General features: G+C 37.3%; 1 protein-coding gene and 1 non-coding gene across 8 annotated transcripts in view; one reads left to right on the top strand and one right to left on the bottom strand.

Moving 5' to 3' along the window:
• LOC134210804 (2-acylglycerol O-acyltransferase 2-like) overlaps positions 1-18927 on the top strand; it is a 75295-nt gene that overhangs the window by 12306 nt on the left and 44062 nt on the right. The window contains exons 1-4 of one of the 7 annotated variants that reach the window (XM_062687088.1): positions 737-890; positions 15654-15821; positions 15887-15984; positions 16543-16674. In XM_062687088.1, coding sequence (XP_062543072.1) covers positions 15690-15821; positions 15887-15984; positions 16543-16674 — 362 coding nt within the window. In that variant the 5' untranslated portion in view covers positions 737-890; positions 15654-15689. Of the gene's footprint in view, positions 1-736; positions 891-15217; positions 15402-15433; positions 15573-15653; positions 15822-15886; positions 15985-16542; positions 16675-18927 lie in introns of those variants that run through there. The other 6 variants (XM_062687083.1, XM_062687085.1, XM_062687084.1 and 3 more) reach the window with 6 other exon arrangements.
• On the bottom strand, positions 114-224 carry Trnay-gua (transfer RNA tyrosine (anticodon GUA)). Its single transcript has 2 exons — positions 188-224; positions 114-149 (listed from the first exon to the last, which is right to left on the bottom strand). It is a non-coding gene; the product is annotated as a tRNA-Tyr (tRNA).

Genomic DNA, 18927 nt, shown 5'->3' on the forward strand with positions numbered 1-18927 from the left:
GTCCTTGTAGTCATTTAGCAAAAAGAAATGACTATTAGTAGATTCTTTATTTTTTTGTTAATTATTCAATACATGCATTCATTTGGAATTTCTAACTAAAGTAAAAAAACGAATCCTTCGAGCCGGATTTGAACCAGCGACCTATGGATCACTGCCACCATATTGAGTTCATTTAGCCCAATCACTACTACAGTCCACCGCTCTACCAACTGAGCTATCGAAGGAGACGTAGACACAGCAACCCACACGCCACCGCGCCTTACTAATCAATTATGAGCTGCTTTCATTTACAATAAAATTACCTCTCTCCGATACTCAATCTTATCTCACATGAAATTAGTAGCAGATAACGAGCTAGTCGCGATTGAACGGCCGGCGACGACCTCATGGTGTGCAGCAAAGAAATTAATCCACAGCATTTGATCAATTTCTCCTACGCCGACGCTTGGACACCGTCCACAAACTACGAAGCACTATGATAGGAGGTGAAGAGCCCAAAATATGTTTGGGTCTTTCGTATTAAAGATGCAAAAATATGCTAATTTCTGAGTTGCGTAATTATTGGACGCTGCCGTAAGTACCTGTACTTAGTCCATCGCTTCGCTTAATCAGAGTAATTTCAGCCGGCTTCATATCATTATCACCATTAGTTAAACCAACAATCAAACGGAGGGCATTTACCGTATTTACACCGCGGGTAATCAGTACCTATATAGAAAAAAAAGCCCAGCTGAGTGGCGGTCGTTTACTCGCGTCGGTCAGTCAGTGTGAGTGAGGGGATGGTGACGATAAAGACAAGTTGACCGAAGACGTCATTTCATTGTTGTCGATCTGGACGCCCTCGTCGGACAATAAATCAATCACTCATCGAAGCCGCCTCGCCGTATCAGGTAACTTAAATTTAGGGAATTTCGATAAGGGAATCCAAACAACTTTCAAAAGGAAAAATAAACTACAATTTTACAACAGCATGATTCAGCATACTAAACTAATTTGAGTATTCGTCATTGCTTAGCTATCAATGTGACAAGCATAGCAAGTGACAAAAATCGGAACGGTAAAGCACACCTTTTCTAACACAGGATATGTGGTAATCTATTTTGTCAACTAACTGTAATTGTTTGATAACCAAGATGCAGACAGCCGTTGCATTTTACTTGTGTATAGCTTTATCATCAACGAAACTTTTGAACGCACCTACTTATTAGCTGATAACTATTCCCTGATTACTGATAAGCGCCGTCTGCATGAGAAATCAGTGATTCTCAAACTCAACTCAATATTTGACCATACACCCAGGTTTTTTACACGGTTAGAATATCAATTTCTCGGTTAACCTAAATTTTCACATCTTTTTAGATACCACCTGAATTTTCTTTGATTTTTGTGATTTTTTTTTTCGGGGAGTTAACGCATTAATTGTTTCATAGACGCTAAAGGTCTAAATCGGCTAAAACCAAACCGTGTAAATTAAACCTATGTATAGTGTTTGTCTCATCTTGAGAATAATAAGAGCATAATCGTTCCTAAATCAAAACAACCTCTCATAAGACGAGTTTAGTACTATTCCATTTAATTCCACCACGTTGTAGTCTTTACCGTTACCTATTTCTACCTTGCGCGTAGCGTTGCGTTGCGTTGCGTTGTAACGGAGTATTTCGTAGATTGCATACTGATAGCTGTCATGTATATTCTTTAACTTCCTTCCCCAACTACTTATGGATTACTATTTGGGATTTAATGGCAACCCAATTAGAGGTCCAAAACGATAAAGCATGAAAGCTACCATTGCTGGCCACGCCCATCTTCTCCGTTACTAGGGAAGGGAAGTACATGATGATATGACATCTACTTAACGAGAGGCAAGCGACTCACCGACGCCCTCATAGATGTCAAGAAGGTGGATGGTTTGAAGGGAATATAGTTTAGTACCATTATAAGCAAATGATAAACTAAGTTTGAACTTACGTTGGGAGTGACCATGCTAAGAAATTTACGTCACTCCATTGATGGTTTTCCTGGGATGGGACGAAGTTATTTATCTTGCCCTGGCTAAAAAGCCTAGGTTTAGGCGCCATTGTTCGCTCTCTTAAACGAGAAAGAAAAGAAAATATATTAAATGCCCCTTCCCCTCTTATTTATTTTTTTCCAATTGAGAGCCCGTAAGTATTTTTTTTAAATAAATTTCTTCTCAATTAAAAGTGTTGATTAAAGAAGTGTGACAGATTGAGGCTTTATGTCTTGTCTTGTCTTGTCTTGTCTTGTCTTAGTCTTAGATAGGACACAAATATTAAAACGGCCAGTCCCACCGTGCAGGCTTGAAATGGGGGATAATTCATTACTCCCCGGTAATCAGATTATTTAGCAATAAATAACATGATCAACGAAGGGTTTTGAATCCACGAAAGGAAGAAACGGGGACAGCCGTACCAACCGTTTCACATTCAGGGGTGAAAGATTATTGATGAATTGTTGGGAGTGACTTAGCTAATAGGATTAATGTACACTCCTTGGGTCCTCGACGTCGTGGGATGGGACACAGTTTTTAGTCTAGTGCCCTGGCTTAGGGATCGTTCACAAATTATGATACGCTGAAGAGAGAGGATGGGGGTCAAACCAAGCATTACTGTTCATACAAATAAATTATCATCCATACAAATGTCCAAATGCGATACATAATTTGTAAACAGCACCTTGTATAAGCCTAGGTTCAAGCGCCATTACTCGCCCTCTGGAACGAGAATAAAAAAGAACGTAAAATGCATAAACAAACTCCCGTGTTGATGAAAATATACCACATTTCAATGATTTCATAATTTTTGTAATTACCTCCTAATTTGAAACTCTTATAGCAGTCGTACGTTCGCATGCTCACTAATTTTTTTGTACGATATGAAATCCGTTTTGAATGTTTAACAATATTCTTCAACAAGAGCACTTCCTCTCATTAAAAACCACATAGTTTTTGGTGACGTTCTATAACACTAAGTGGTTTACGATACAATACATATCTCTCTAAACCAAATATGTTTACTACTCTAAACATCGTTTTAATGGTAATGCACTGTTCTCCTTAAAAGAAAGTACTTAGTACAAACTGTATAATGAATGTAATAAGTCTTTCCCTTCGTCCAATATAAAATTCATGTCGAAATTTACACACCCAATTCACCCTGGGAATATTGCATATTTCGTTTCACACCAAGACACATGAAGAGATTCTTCACGTGACACATTTCATAGTCTGAAAACCTTAAATTCCGATATGAATGGGTGAATATTGTATTATTAAGAAATTTTGAACCAACAAAACATTCCAGAGAAAGTGAATTTTCTGTGGAACTGATAATAATTTTCAGTCGATTGCCCTGAAAACACTTCATCAAATAAAAAAACATGCAAAACGTCAACCAATTCATAGTATTATAAGGACAAACATTTTTGACTTACAATTCGTTATTCTTTAAATGATATTTGAAGTAATGGCAATCTAATATAGACGAAACAACTTGGTGCGATTGTCCTGCAAACCCGACTTTACAAAATATTTAATCATTTCGCAAACTTTCCGAAAATCGAATAATGTCTGTATAATAAACTCAATTTAATTTTCAACGTAGATTTAGATGACGTGCCGATTTTTAGATTAACGTAAATGATGTTCAAAAACTTACCAAATTAGGATTTCACTTACGGATACCATCTCTAAATGACCAGTGCTCCTTGAATTTATGATGCCAGCGACGTTTATTCGTGCTTCCCACAAAACCATTGATGTCCCTTACAGCTTGCAGTAATGAAGTGAGCTGGAGTTATTTGCAAGGCCTAATACAACTACGCACAAATTAAAAAAAAAACATGGTAATATAAATGTGGACACACAGGCCAGAAAGAATTAAAATAATAGAGGAAAACTAAAGCAATAAATTTAAAATGATACTTAGTAATTCCAGAAAGCTCTTCGATCTAGAATTCAGCAGGAACTATTGAGGAATGAATCTAGAAAAATCGGCTTCCCAAGATACGCCAAACGCTGACCGTATATTTGACACATTTGATACCGCTTCTTCACAGTCACCTGTTTCTGACGGGGCACCGATCTGACGATAGGTATTCGCTTGGCGGGAGTTCCGAAACAGTTCAATTAACTCAAACAGGAACAGATTAACGGAATATCATCGAGATATATGCAATTCACACATATACATGCAACTTAAATTTGAAACTTTCCGGGTAGAGCAAAAAACACTTGAACTGGAGTTCTAAAATTCGAGGCAAAATTCCCAATTCAAATCGACGGAAAATAATCTGAAAAAAAAACTGTGACAACGAAAAACAAACACGTCGATTCGCGGCACGACTTACTACGATTCTTTACCGATACCTATTTCTACCTCTACTGTAAGGCCGTCTTCAGCGTGCTCGCATTTGACCGACTAAGTCGAGTCAAATATGAGATACTGAATACAACCTTACAGTTGAGGTCGAAATACGTATCTGTAAAGATGACAAGAGCTTAATAATTTTCTTTAAAACAACCCAAGCAGCACAACTTGCTTCACTACTGAAAATTTCACTGTGGTGCTACTATTCGGAAATAAACAATCTTTGCGTATGTGCCATCAAATATAACTCTCTTGCAACCTAAAAAGCGCATTGGGTGAAACCTACGGAAGCATACTTCGATTGCTGTAAAATTGCAATAAAGTTGAAAAATACTACAGTGGTAAAAAACAAAATAAAAATATAAAACTGGAGTTGATTTATGGATCTTGTGATTGATAGTCCTTCACTCTACCACAGCACTATTCAAGACAAAAACACCAATTTCATACGTATGCCAAAAGAGCATCAAGAATAGTTCAAATAGAGAGTGTAGATACCACGGAAAGTGCCGTAGGCTTCGTGGTAGGTTGTGTACACGATAGCTTATGCAGCTATCGGCGCAGGCTCACCAAGAGGATGCAACTCATTATCTATCAAGTATCAAGTAAATAAATATAAAAAAAAACAATGGACTCCTTAGGATTACGTAAATCTTCGGGGCTTCATGCAAGAAACGAAAATGTCTGTATCAGAAATTTTTTCGAAAAATATTGGTATGTACCTAGGTGAAATAAATAAACAGCATTTATGAATTTCTATCTGAGTGAATCTTGAGCTGTGGTTGCGAAGGTAAATCGCGGGAAGAGTTTGTACTTAGTGCTTGGTGAAGCATGAATTATAGGCAACTCATTGAAGTATTCAGAGCTCACGGGGGACGTCAGGTAGATCGTGTTGAAAAAGGAATATATCTGCCAAAGCTTCGCTGTCCTGTCCATCAATCTTGAAAAGCTAGACAGTTATTTTAAAGCAACCTACATATTATATTTACAGCTGAATGATTGGTATGAAATTCCTGCTACGGAGCATAAAATCCTTGCCCATGCTGTGGATATAATAATTCATTCACCAGCGCACTTGGAATGTTGGCTGAAGAAGCAGCTGAGTGTCAACATAAGCAATTACAAAAAGTCGGACCGGCCAGGAAAGGATAATTGTCATGACGTTTTCATTCGTGCTATGAACTCGTCGGATCCTTTGATAAGCTCCCTCAAGGTAACCGACTTCAAAATATATCAAATCTAGAATATCCAGAAGATGTTCAAAGTTTTTTAGTGACTGAAAGTTCCTGCAGTACCACAGATTCGAGTACAGAGAAAAATGCCCTAACAAATATTTTAATCTATCTTGAAGAAATAAATGATGATTTTGTTGAGGATGTTCATGTACATAATGATTAAATAAATGTTGTTGCAGTATACTTGTACATCTTGAAGCTTTTATTATATGGAGTTCGAATAGCCTTCATATAGCTTTATATTGTATTCTCTTTACTTGATTTGAGGGTTAAGAGTCTGATCCAATTTGAAAAATCCTTCAAAGACAACCTGTTGCGCTTGTAGATGCAAAAACCTGTATTCCGCGGAGTCCTTGGGCAACTTAGAACATATGTACAACTCAATACACACAAAAACAATATACAATTTTCTAGTTCGAACTCCACAGGTCTGTGCTTCAATAAAATACATAACTATAGATTGCTGTGCACATGTTACGTTCGTAGATAAAAGGGATATATTCCATGGAGATTAATGAGCTGTATTCCTGGAAGTTTGGAGACCCTAGAAGCAATAATGAACTGCAAAACAACTATTTCACATATTTTAGACATTAATCTACGATATAAATGTGAAATATGAAATGAAATGAAAATATTTTCGGCCACCTACTTGTATGGAGCCGCCCCATTGTGATCACTGGAATAAATTGTGAGTTGTCAAAACGTTGAACGGTGCTAAATGAAACATGAAGATACACTCAACCTATCTGTAGCGTAATTTAAACAAACAATTCAATTCCAAAAGGCGCATTAAAGTTTTTACATGGTAAAAATATGCATCTTAACAATTTTGTTTCGTCTATGTAACATGCAGTGCCGTATTCTTTGGTTGTTTATTTCCAAATGCCAATGGAGTACTGCATTGCAATGTTAATGAAACATTGATAACAATTCAAACGTTTTTGACATCTTGGTGCAACTTTTTCGTGCTTTGATGTTTTTCCAATGCGTTTAATGAAACTGAATAGAAAGCAGGTGTTCTTTGAAAGATTTTGCGTGTGCTACTTGGGAACCGTTTTATTGACTATTATATTTAAATAACATTTGAATACAATTTGTGTTAAAGTACACCCAACCAGCGACTGTTAGATTTTCTAACAATTTTGTATGAGAACCTACCAAAACCTGTCTAAGAACTGGGCATATGCGAAAATGCTCAATCATTATTTACAAATTGCAAGATTTTCTCACAATATTTGTTTGTGAACTCACATTTTTTGTATAAGAATCTAACAAGTTTTTAGTAGATTTATGTACAAAATTGTTAGGAAATCTAACAATCACCGGTTTGGGTGTAATTTTACAAATAATTATTTACATTACTTATGGGTCCAGTACAACTCAAGTGGTGCAAAGGATCGACTTGAAAGATCTCCACCCTGGGCGATGTACAGCCAGCGCCTCAACATGTTTCCAAGTTAGATTTCGGTCATCTTTTCTAATTAAATTAAGGAGGCTACGCCTCCATTAGCCTCTGGGCAGTGGCGAGAAATGTCATTTCGATTTTATGATGAAAATTTGCCGATTACTTTTTCATGAGTTATTTAAAATTGTACATTCTTTATAAACATGTAACGCCTTAAAGATCCTTTAACTATCTAGCAGATTTAAAGATCCAACAGGTCATTACTCTAAATCAGATACTACGGCATTATTGTCAAATGACATTAACTGCCGCTACTTGCATATCAGTCCCATTTCGGTTTTCGTCACTTTCGAGCTAACTCCGTGAATAGTATTCAACTTTATCATACTTCCTTATAACATGATAAAAAATGAGACTTTGTTCGAAAGAAATGTGAAAAAATACCAAACCAACCTTGTCCCATATTGAATGTACCCGCATACCAGTCCCATTGAAAATTTGCATAAGCTGATTGCTCAAAATTAAATTATTTTATCATTGATCTGAATCGTTTTACATTAACTCATTGAATGAGGAATGACTCTGCAAAATTTGAACCAAATCGCGAAATGTATGAACTTAGAACAATGATCTTTAAACAGTAGTTTGTGCAACTAGTTGCGATTTTTCCAACACGAGTTGTACGAGTTTCAACAAGAGTTGTTATCGTACCACATTGTGACAAACCGTAGATCGATAGATGGACCTGCCTTCGGAGAATTTTGATTTCATGTTGATCAAACTATTTTATTTATTACGCGATGTAAAGCACTATTTGAACATGCTTATTCGGCTCAAATAGTTTGTTGGGCTGTTGCCGCCCGGACTACTAGCATAGGCAGGTGGTGGATCCAAACTCACTACGATGGGTAGTTTTCTGACCTCGAAAGCTTCTTCGTAACCGACGACCCGTCTCAACGAATGATCGGTAAAGTGCCGAGGTCTATTCAATCATTCTGGATTTAGATAGCTTCCGGTTCAAAGGTGCCCATACATTATCGACATCAACCTTCTGCCAAGATGACCCGCCTTCCTCTATGGCATTCATTGTAGGATGAAGGCAGTCCTGATTGTCAGGCTTGCGACCCCGCCCTACTGTTCTGCGTTCTGGCGGTTTCGCACCTTCTTCCGACGGTGTTATTACTGGTAGGACATGCAAAAGAGTGAGCTCAGCCGTCTGAACATTTCGGATAGGCAGGGGAAGCCGTATTCGAACCTGTGCTTGTTCTACCTTAAACATGTTAAAAACTGGATTATAGCAAAGTTCAACTCTTCATAGGGTCTTTTAATTCAGGGCAACATGCCTGAGATCACCTCCTACCACCTACCCTTGTTCAAGTTGCCCCACTCTCTCTACCATTTGGATACCGTTGCTGCCTTGATATTCTCACGAGAACTACCGGTGCCCCTGAGGCCGCAGAGCTGCTCGTCATTCCGTGCAATATGCTTTGATGAATTTCATTAATGACATATCGGCCTAGGTGAGCGTTCTCTCCTGCTTTCAATAGTTACAATGGCGCAAGGAAATTATTGCTGCTCCAGCGGGCAAGTGCGGAGAGGAGAATTAGGAGTATCGGCTTGCGGGGAGTGCTTGATGATTCGTATGTTGATGCGTGCGGCAATCCAGAGGCTTGGCGTCAGTAGTGCCTTCAATTTGTGCAGCTGAAGGGGTCCCTACTCTTGCTCACGTCGTTTCAATGGTATTGTACATGTTCTGCAAATTTGTTTTTGTGCACATGGGCTGAATAGATTTTAAAACAGTAAATCTGCTGGCAAGGGCGAGATCCTGGTCTAAAGTTTCTACCCAAACAGCACAAATCATACCAATTTGGTTGCAGCAACTCCAATTTGACCATATTTGGTTACATATCAGTAACAGAAGGATCTATACAACAAGTGTGTTGCTCGGGAATGACTTGAAAGTGACCAGCTGCATCTACCGATCTACCAATCCATACCTACCGACTCCTCCCACCTAATCCTTGGAGCCTTGCGTCGACTTATCGACCTAATACCATATTAGAACGTTGTGACACAAACCCGAAAAACAATAAACTAGTTTTTTAGCTGAAAAAGACGATTTTCCCGTCTCGTATGTTTGTTGGGAAATCAGATCCTGGTACTGCCAAGTTCCTGCTACGTCAGGTAGCATCAATTATGTCCTGGGTAGTCACGACAATAGTGATCAAGTCTCCAATTCCTTCACGATTTCGATTTTGACATCCACATCTCACCGCCGATTTGTATGGCGGGGTTCTTTCATATAGACAAAACCAAACGCAGAATATACGGAGATTGATGATATCACGGTCAATCTCCGGATATTCTGCGACGCAGTCGACTTTATTTTTTGTTTTCGAGCATTCTCCATAGCTTTTCGCGGGCTTAGCAAGAGCATAGGTGTGAAGGATATCTGTTAAAAGCATCAATGAGATCACAGAATTGCGTGGGATTTAGATATTTTAACAAAACGCCAAACTAACTTAGTGGATCGATTCCTCTGTGTGTACTATGTTAAACGACCGTTCTTTGTCAGCAGTCTACAGATACAGACCCAATACATGGGATGTTGTGCGTTTGGTGTCAGCTAGGCTTACCAGATGGTATTCTTGGGGAGGACATGTCCTCCTTTTTCAGACAATGTCCTCCCGTCCTCCTTTCAGTCATTACCATTACCATACCCTACAAGTCAACGGATTACTCAGTTGCATTGACGAGACATTTATTTCAGGGCAGAAAGATTGCTAAAAATTTGTGGTAAATCGGAACGAAACTAGCCAGAATGGATTATTTTAGGTAACTTATTTTGCACTCACCGCATCAAAACAAAGTCGCTACTGTATATGTAGGTTAACATGCGAGAGGTTTTGAAGGAACTGGTCTACGGTGGCGCTATCTACTCGTTTCATAGCGGCAAATTTTGCTTTTTCATTAATCCATTTTACAGAGTTTATTATTTTTAATATTTTGTTTCGTTTTGATGAGTTAAAAAATTAAATAAAACGACTATCCGCGGAATTCCAAGTAAATTTGAGCGTGGACATTACTCCAATTAATTGGTCGTCTGAATGGTTCCGAGTTTGCAATTTTACATTAGTTAGACTATTTTAAAATCGGTCTCTGCAGCATTGTAAAAGCAAAACCAGTACAGCACCATGCTTTGACTAATTTTTTCGCCTATAAAAGCTTTTGAATTCATCATAGAGACTTACGTCTTTATCCAGGTTATTAACTTAGGGTGGTCATGAAGTATTTTCCGAACATTGTTTCTGAAGAAGCATAGCACGAATGTAGGAGGCTGATTCTGAAGGTAATCTTCGAAGATGACTTTTCTTTGACTCATGGTAGTTCGTTGTTTAAGAATTTCCTCTTTTCCTCCTTTTATTCCTTCTTACATCTTCCTTCTTCCTTCTTCCATATTCCTTCTTCCTCCTTTCTTCTTTCTTCTTATCTTCTTTCTTCTTATCTTCTTTCTTCTTCCTTCATTCTTACTACTTCATTCTTTTTTCTTCCTTTCCATATTTTCTTTACCCTTTCTTCCTTCATGCGTCTTAATTCTTCCCCCCTACCCTCTTTTTCTGTGTTTTTTCTCTCTTCCTTCTTCTTTTTCCTTTTTTTCTCTTCCTTCTTTCTTATTTTTTCTATTTTCTACCTTCTTCCTTTTATTTTCTGCATTTATTTTTTATCCTTCTGTCTTCTTCTATTCTTTTTACATCTTCCTTCCTTCTTATCTTCTTTCTTCCTCCTTCCTTCTTCATTCTTACTACTTCATTCTTCTTTCTTCCTTCCCATATTTTCTTTACCCCTTCTTCCTTCATTCTTCTTAATTCTTCCCCCTTTCCTCTTTTTATGTTTTTTCTCCTTCTTCCTTCTTTCTTTTCTTTTCTCTTCCTTCTTTCTTCTTTCTTCTACTTTCTACCTTCTTCCTTTTATTTTCTGTATTTGTTTTTGATCCTTCGACTTTGAGTGATGTCTGTGTGTGCGTGTGTATGTGTGTGTATTTGGGTATATGTTCGCACCGCGTAAAAAAAGTTTCACTATTTTTTGAGCACTTATCCTTAACAGATTTGCTCGCAAAAAGTTGCATTCGAAGTAAAATCGAGTCCCATTGTTTCTTATTACAAAGTGGCCGAACTGGACTATGGGTTTATTTTTTTTTATATATAAAATGGATCACATCGAACTATGAACTCGCTCAATGCTTTTAAAAATTCCACCTCTCAACAAGTTACAGTTGACGAGGAATAGTTTTGTATTATTTCTGTGGAAAATGAGTCGGATTATGGGCTCAGAATATACGGCCAAAATACAATTTTTTGTATGCAAAATACGCCTCACAAACTTGTTTATTGTACGGGCATATATTCTTTAACTGATTTACTGCAATCGGATCGGATCATAATCAAAATATTATTTTTCAAACTGCGTTTCAAAAACTCACGCATTTTTCGAGCACAATCAAATAGAGGTCTGAGTATTATTAGTATTACTTAGTAATATTTTAAAAAATGCGAATTTGCAACTAATCTCAATAGATTATCTTGTGTCATAGACGGATACAGATTGAAGATTTTCTCAAGACATTCCCTAACCAGATGAGAATGTTCCAAAAAGGAGTGGCATAGCAACTTCAATGTTCATGGGAAATTAGTGACCATTTTCCAGTTGCGTTTATTTATCTTAAAATTTTCAAATAATATTATTCATATCACTTATTCTTTAATTCTATCTATAATTCTTAAAACCTTAAAATCTTGAAATATTTATTATTCCAACAGTGCCTTGATTGATATTGATATCTCTGTTTATTTAACCTATTGATTGTTCTCTCAAATTATAACCAGCCACCGCAAATTTACAAAAAGCCAAATTCCGGTAGTTCAGATGATGGAATTTTAAAACCGTTTTTGCCTTTCTCGTATACTAAGTACATATACGTAAAGGCTATATGTTCGCTCCAAAAATGAACTTTTTATAGGAGGCCCGGAGACCCATAGTGTTATATACCAATCAACTCAGCTCGACGAATTGAGGTGATGTCTGTGTGTGTGTGTGTGTGCGCACCAAAAGAGCAAAAAGTTTAGCTCACTTTTTTGCACTTACCCTCAACCAATTTACTCGCAACAGGTTGCATTCGACGCAGTATACTGCCCCATTGTTTCCTATTGAAAATTGGCCGGATCGGCCAATGGGCTTGGAAGTTATGGCCAAATACTATTTTTTTACCGCACGAGAAAGGCATCATCACCGCTAGTTAAATCGTCAGGAAGGAAAACTCAACTTATTTTTATTATATAGACTAGCGTAAATACCCAGCTTTGCCCAGGTGTTTGTGTTGCAAATGTCATAGGGGAACGGTTCGGCACTTCATCCCATAGCTCATATTTCTATCCCATCAAAAACAAAGCAATGAAAAGGAATTTGGCTGGTTTCTTATTTTTGTGATTTTTTTCACCAGTGAGCACGCGTGTTAACAAAAAGAAGCGACGAGATTGCTGCTATATTTCTTTGTTTTGCGATGAGATGAATATATATTCAGTGGGATGGAAAACGGAACAGTTTCCCTGTAAGTACTGAACTATTTGCAGCACCGCACTCTAGATCAATTTGCGTGCGTTTGTTTTGTTTTCCTCAACAGCTGACCCAAAATAGTATTCTACACCCAACCAGCGGATGGCAGATTTTAATACAATTCTGCATAAGAACCTTACAGAAACTGTATAATAATTTGGCATATACAATTTCGGAAGATTTTAATACAATTTAATTTATGTATTGAAACAATACAGATTTGTATTATTTTAATACAATATCTGTATAAAAAGCTTACAGGATTGTATATGCCCAGATTTTATACAATAATTGTCAGATTTGTTTTTTGGGTGTAATGATTTTTTACATTTCCCCGTTAAATTCAAAAACTTTTTGTATATACAAACCTTGCGGTTCCCAAACGAATCGATTAGGGAAAAAACATTGCAAATCGGTCAACCCGTTCGCGAGGTAAATCGTCAGGAAGGAAATCTCAACTCATTTTTATTATATAGAAGATTTCCGTTTTAAGTTAGGCCGTTTTAAGTTAAGGCTCTATAAACCGTAATCAATCCGATAATGACGATGATTTTATTCGAATCCGCACTAATACTAATAAAGTTTTGAACTAAATTCAATATTTTGGGGCTATTTGCCGACTTACCTCCATCATAATATATTCATGGCATTTCCATATTAATTTTTCACTTATCCAAATAAACAATTACTAAGGAATTGCAGGAAAAACGCTGAAAACTGCCTTTTTTCCTGGGCCGGCATTCGTATTTTTATCGAACGCATACTAACTCCGAACGTTCGGAGCAAACACATACACACGCACTTGATTTTTCACTTGATCTTTTCCCACTGTTTTCTTGATTTAATCACTCCTAAAACATATTCACTAACTGAGTTTCACATTTTTCTTCAATATTGACTACCAATTAATTCACTTCGCGTCCAAAATCTGTCGAAAACTGTTTTCCAGAAATCGAAGTGAGAGACAAATTTGACGACCGTATTGTGAACGCAATAAAATGCGGAAGACTCAAACTCACTAGCGCAATAGGTGAAATGGTGAGTACAAAATCTACGCGATGCAACTTCATTCAATCCCAACAATACAATGTATACGCCAGCCAACACGCAAACAGTGGTGTGCATACACGAGAAAATAATCATCTCTTCACCGTTGCCAGATTTGTTTATTTGAAAAAATCATTGCTGTTTGCCGGATTGAACAAATATATCAGAAATAAATATTTAAACATGTTATGTAAGCTTCTGTTAAATTCCAAGTGGTGAATAACAAATTTTAAACCGATAAATACCCATATATTTGATACACCGTGAACATGTGTTATGATATAGAATAAATATTTCGTCAAGTCTGGCAACATTATGCATCAGCTGGCATATTTTTAACACCCCATTTCCACCCACCCCAGTTGTAAACAAAATTTATCTATCGCTGCTGCACTTTTCCGTACCAATTGCCTCACTATTACAAACAAGCGATACAGTCATTAATTCTCAAAACATTGTGATGGAGTCTTGAGCCTTAAAATAACAATAAACAGTCGATCATTCGGAAGTTTATTATTTACTTACAAATAGTGTAATAATTTGCTGATCTAGTGAACCGGATCTTTTAAAAACTGATCCACGAATCATTCACTCACTCTAGAGATCCGAATCATTTTAACGGTTTCGGATCTGAACGCCCATCTCTAGTTCAAGTTGCGAGCTTTCTTACTTGAAATAATAATCAACTACAATAAAATGTGTAAACTTTGATAGTTATGGCTGTCTGTTAGTTTATCGTTGACTGGAAGATTTGTCCGCAGAAGATAGTCGAAGGCCAGTAAATCGACCGAAACGTCCGGACAGTCTGGCAAATTAAATTGTTTTGTCTTTACTCGCCGAAAAATGATCGATAAAAATCTAAAACATCTCACGGCGATCAATTCAAAGTAAACGGTCTTAAGTATGGTAAAATTCAAGTTATATCTGAGCTCTGGTCAAATTTGCAGGAAACTTGGTTCACATACAACATACAAGATCTAGATCTCCAAAGTAGTAAATTTTGTATGAAAAATGGCAAGTTGTCTTTTTATTATGCAAGTCACTGTAGATCAAGATCATTATCAATAAAGAGCAAGACATATCTTCAGTCTATCCTACGCAGTTAATTGAGAATGTTCGAGTCATTGTGGCGTGGTAGATTCAATGATGCTCTATGCCCAGAGAGTTCGAGAAAATCAACCTGGGTAATGCCTTTACCGACAAGTTATCTGGAAGTCTCAACAAATACTTTTTTAATAGCGTATATGATTTTGACATTGGAATTTGTAACGGTGATTCTGCTTTTCATTAAAACTATGCTGGGCCAACAGAAGAATAGTATTGGTATGAGAGTATTAGCCGTTTGAAATTTCAAGTTTTATACAATGACCCCTATTTGACAAAAACTGCTAGACTTGATTTTTTAATGCACAAGGAATCAAAAACTCTACTGCGTGAGCACATCGGTACATCGGGCAACGGCAATTGGCAACCACTGTGTCAGAATATTGGAAAGATTACCTTACCATTTTTGACACGATAAGAGAATTTGAGTGCCTTAGTCAGTCAGTACGTTGCCGACCACAGCTCGGGAATCAGCCAGCAGTACTATCCTCACATCATCTGAATATTTATCAGGAGGAAAGCTGCACCATTCGTGAAGTGAACCAGTGTTTATAGAAATTAGGCGGTGCGTGCTCGGGCACAATCATTCATGTGAGGTTCACGTGCATTGTGGTTTGTGATTTGACAATCATTATCAATCTCAGCTTTCTAGATCCGTTTTAAAATATTGAGATTTTTACTTGACGACATGCTCTGTTGCTGCCAAAGATATTCCTAAATTGATTGATTGTTTCGTCAACCGTTAGACTTTGTTAGCTCGCTGATTTAAACCAATCTGGTTCAGTACGTGTGTCGTTGTTTCGTTAGCAAATCAATTAACCAAGTATATTTATAGCAGTTTTCAATTTTCTAATCTCCCAACAGGTACTAATACACTGCTGGGACAAACAATAGACCACGATGAGGGAAATTGAGTGGGCGCCGTTGAACGTGCCACTGCGGCGAAGACTTGAGACTCTCTGTGCCTTCGGATGGATGACTCTGTTTCTGTTCGGTGAACTGTGGATGCTGATTTACTACTTCTATCTGCTGGTGAGATGGTCTATTGTTCTTTAGATGGTGTTGATGTAACTCAGGGTGAGTTTCTCCTGTACCAGGTATTCGGTGGGCTTCTCGCAAAAACGTTCTGTCTCGTGTACGGAGCGTTCATTTACTACGATAGGAAAGCGGGCGTCAACGGTGGACGAGGGCAAGGGTGAGTGTAGTTTGGATTTGTTTTATGAAATTCCGTTCAGGCTAAAAAAAATCTATTTGAACGTTCGTAATGTAATTTGTAATTCAAGTATATTTTATGTTTTAAAAGTAATGAATGTCTGGGCTGAAAGCCTTCCTTAGCCGTGTGGCTACAAACCAAGACCATGCTGAAAGTGGCTAGGTTCAATTCCTGGTCTGGCCTAGGACATTTTCGGGAAGTAAATTAAAAATTTAAAAAAAACTTAAAAGCCACGACGCAAATTTAAGTAAAAAAAATATTAGTAACCTACCTAAATATGGTTCACCGTTTAGTAACATAATAAGAAATTGATAAAAAAAAATCAGATATGTTTTTTTGATTTTTTGAACTTTGTGAGATATTTATCCGACTTGATTAGATTAGACCTAAAATAAGTTTAAAGGTAAAGAGCAATTTTTTAATTTTCACACGGAAATTTAGATGGTTGGTGGTTGTACTTGCTTCACACAAAACACTCTGAAACTAGAAAACGTTGAAGTGTTGATTGTCTAATAATATGCAGTCTTCGATTTTTTTCAGCGTAAAATGGTTTCGCAATCTGTTCTGCTGGAAGCTGTTCCAGACGTACTTCCCTGCCAAACTGCACAAAACGGTGGACCTGCCCGCGGATCGGAACTACATTTTTGCCGCCTTCCCGCACGGTGTACTCAGGTAGGTACCAAAGTCCATCGCCAATCAATTGACAAATTTTCATATGGCACAATGGTCGCACATTTCACGAGAATGACGATACGCATTTTGGCTGATTCCAGAAAATTGGTCTATGGCATGCTTATCTTAGGCGGTTAACTGTATACGAGGGAATGATCATAAATAACTCAATTGTTGCTGTGTGTGACGTGACGTCTAATCATTTAGTGGGGTCAATTTCATTCCATCGACTAAAAATATTTGAATGTTTATCGGTATTTTTAAAGATGACTAGTAAAATATATACAACGTCAAGTATTTTGTTTAAAACATTATATATTTAAAAGCGATTGTATAATATAGAGCGATATTTAATATCAGGATTGCTTTAAACCAAAAGATAGTTGACCAGCTCCTAAGGAAACCTTGTGTGGTACTACTACATGATAAACATAAACAGAGCATTTAGTAGGGTTTTGGTCACCGTTCATTTTTAATTTTTAGATTGTTGATTTTTTTTCGGTGAATTTTTTTCAACGAAAAAAATCAACAATCTAAAAATATAAACCACGTTGCAGCTGTCATATGACAGTTCTACGCACTTGCATTCATTGCAAGTATTCACGCATCGTAGCAACCCAGAATATCTCTTTCTTATTGAGCTCCAAGCAATAAGACGTGCTTACTCAAGTAATTCCTTTTCACAGCATTATATTAGATTTCCACAATAGCGATCCTGCTAGGAGTTGCAATTTATTAAAGCAATTTTGTTGAAAAGGGACCATTTGGAGTTTATTTTTATCAGAATTGCTAAGCCAATAGAAGAAAACAGATTACTTGCTGTTCAGGTGAGTGGAAAAAAACTGTTAGCGAAGTGAAACAGCAGAGGAAAAGTGTATAGCACTGTAACTAAGCGGACCTTCAAGACCATACAGACCAGAGCAGGTCAAGTGGACCGCGCAAAGCGGGTTCGTTGAGTTCGTTGTGTGCTGCAAAGTAAATTATATATCATTACTGGCACGACACATAAGTTATTTTTACACATCACCTCGCAAATCTATTCCTACTTCTTATGTATAAAATTCATGAAAAATTGAACGATCTAAAAAGCGAGAAAGAAACATTGCTGGAAAATTTCCCATTTGTACATCTTTTCATTTCTGGTACTTCCATGTTACATTTTGTATTATGGTATAAGAAAAGTTTACAACCAATTTAAAAAAAATACTAGGGAAGCTGGAAACCGAAAAATGACGAATATTGTTGCGATGATTTTTGTCTGGTGCGAATGAAACTCTTTTGACAGCAGTGTGCTTCATTTTACACAGCTTCAAAGCTAGAATTTATTCATTATTATTAATTTATAAACTTAACATATTCATGAAAAAAACTTACAATCTAGTTTCAATTCTATATTCACACAACAGACTTCTCACAACTCTAAACTCATTCCAATCTAAATTGATCTCCTCTGTATGGAAGCATATACAGTCGACTCTCTACATCTCGATGTTCTATATCTCGATATCTCTCCCTATGTCGAAGGTTTCCTCAGTCCCTCCAATCTACATACATTTGGGCTTTCTACATCTCGATAACCTCCCTATCTCGATATCTTTCTATCTCGATGGATTCTGATCATATTTTGTTCAGAAACCACTCTCCTTATGTCGATATGTTCATATGTTTAGGCTACTAGACCATCTTTGGACCATAACAAACACATCAACAACAGGAAACAACATTTGTTTTGTTGTCGTTTGTCATAGCAACGAGCTTTTTTGGATCTAGTACTCATTTCAATTTTCCTTCCATTCATCGATCTCTCCCTATCTCGATGGTCCCTTTAATATCGAAATGTGGAGAGGCGACTGTATCATTGCCAGTGTTACCAGTTTCGCAAAACTTATCAGCCCTTCTCAACACTCCCACCCGTGAAACTAGTAACAAACTGGTCCGTAACTATAATGTAATCCAAATTATTTCATTTACCATTCTCAAGAAACCATGTCTATCACTTCCTCCTGGATCGAAGATAAACTTTTCTAAAAAACGATCTTGTTGTGACGGTTTTTCATTGGCTTGAATTCACGATTCACGATCTATGGTCGGGTCCTAATTCAAAGTTCGTGGAGAACGGGGTGCAATTGGGATGATGAAATTGACGACGATTCAACAGCAAAATGGGAGTTGTTGCCAAGCAAGTTGTCTATTGTGGAATCAGTAAAGGTTCCTCGCTACCATTTTGGAGACGGCTTGTTTCTGGAGTACGAA

Source organism: Armigeres subalbatus, chromosome 2 (assembly GCF_024139115.2).
Source record: "Armigeres subalbatus isolate Guangzhou_Male chromosome 2, GZ_Asu_2, whole genome shotgun sequence".
Taxonomy (NCBI): domain Eukaryota; kingdom Metazoa; phylum Arthropoda; class Insecta; order Diptera; family Culicidae; genus Armigeres; species Armigeres subalbatus.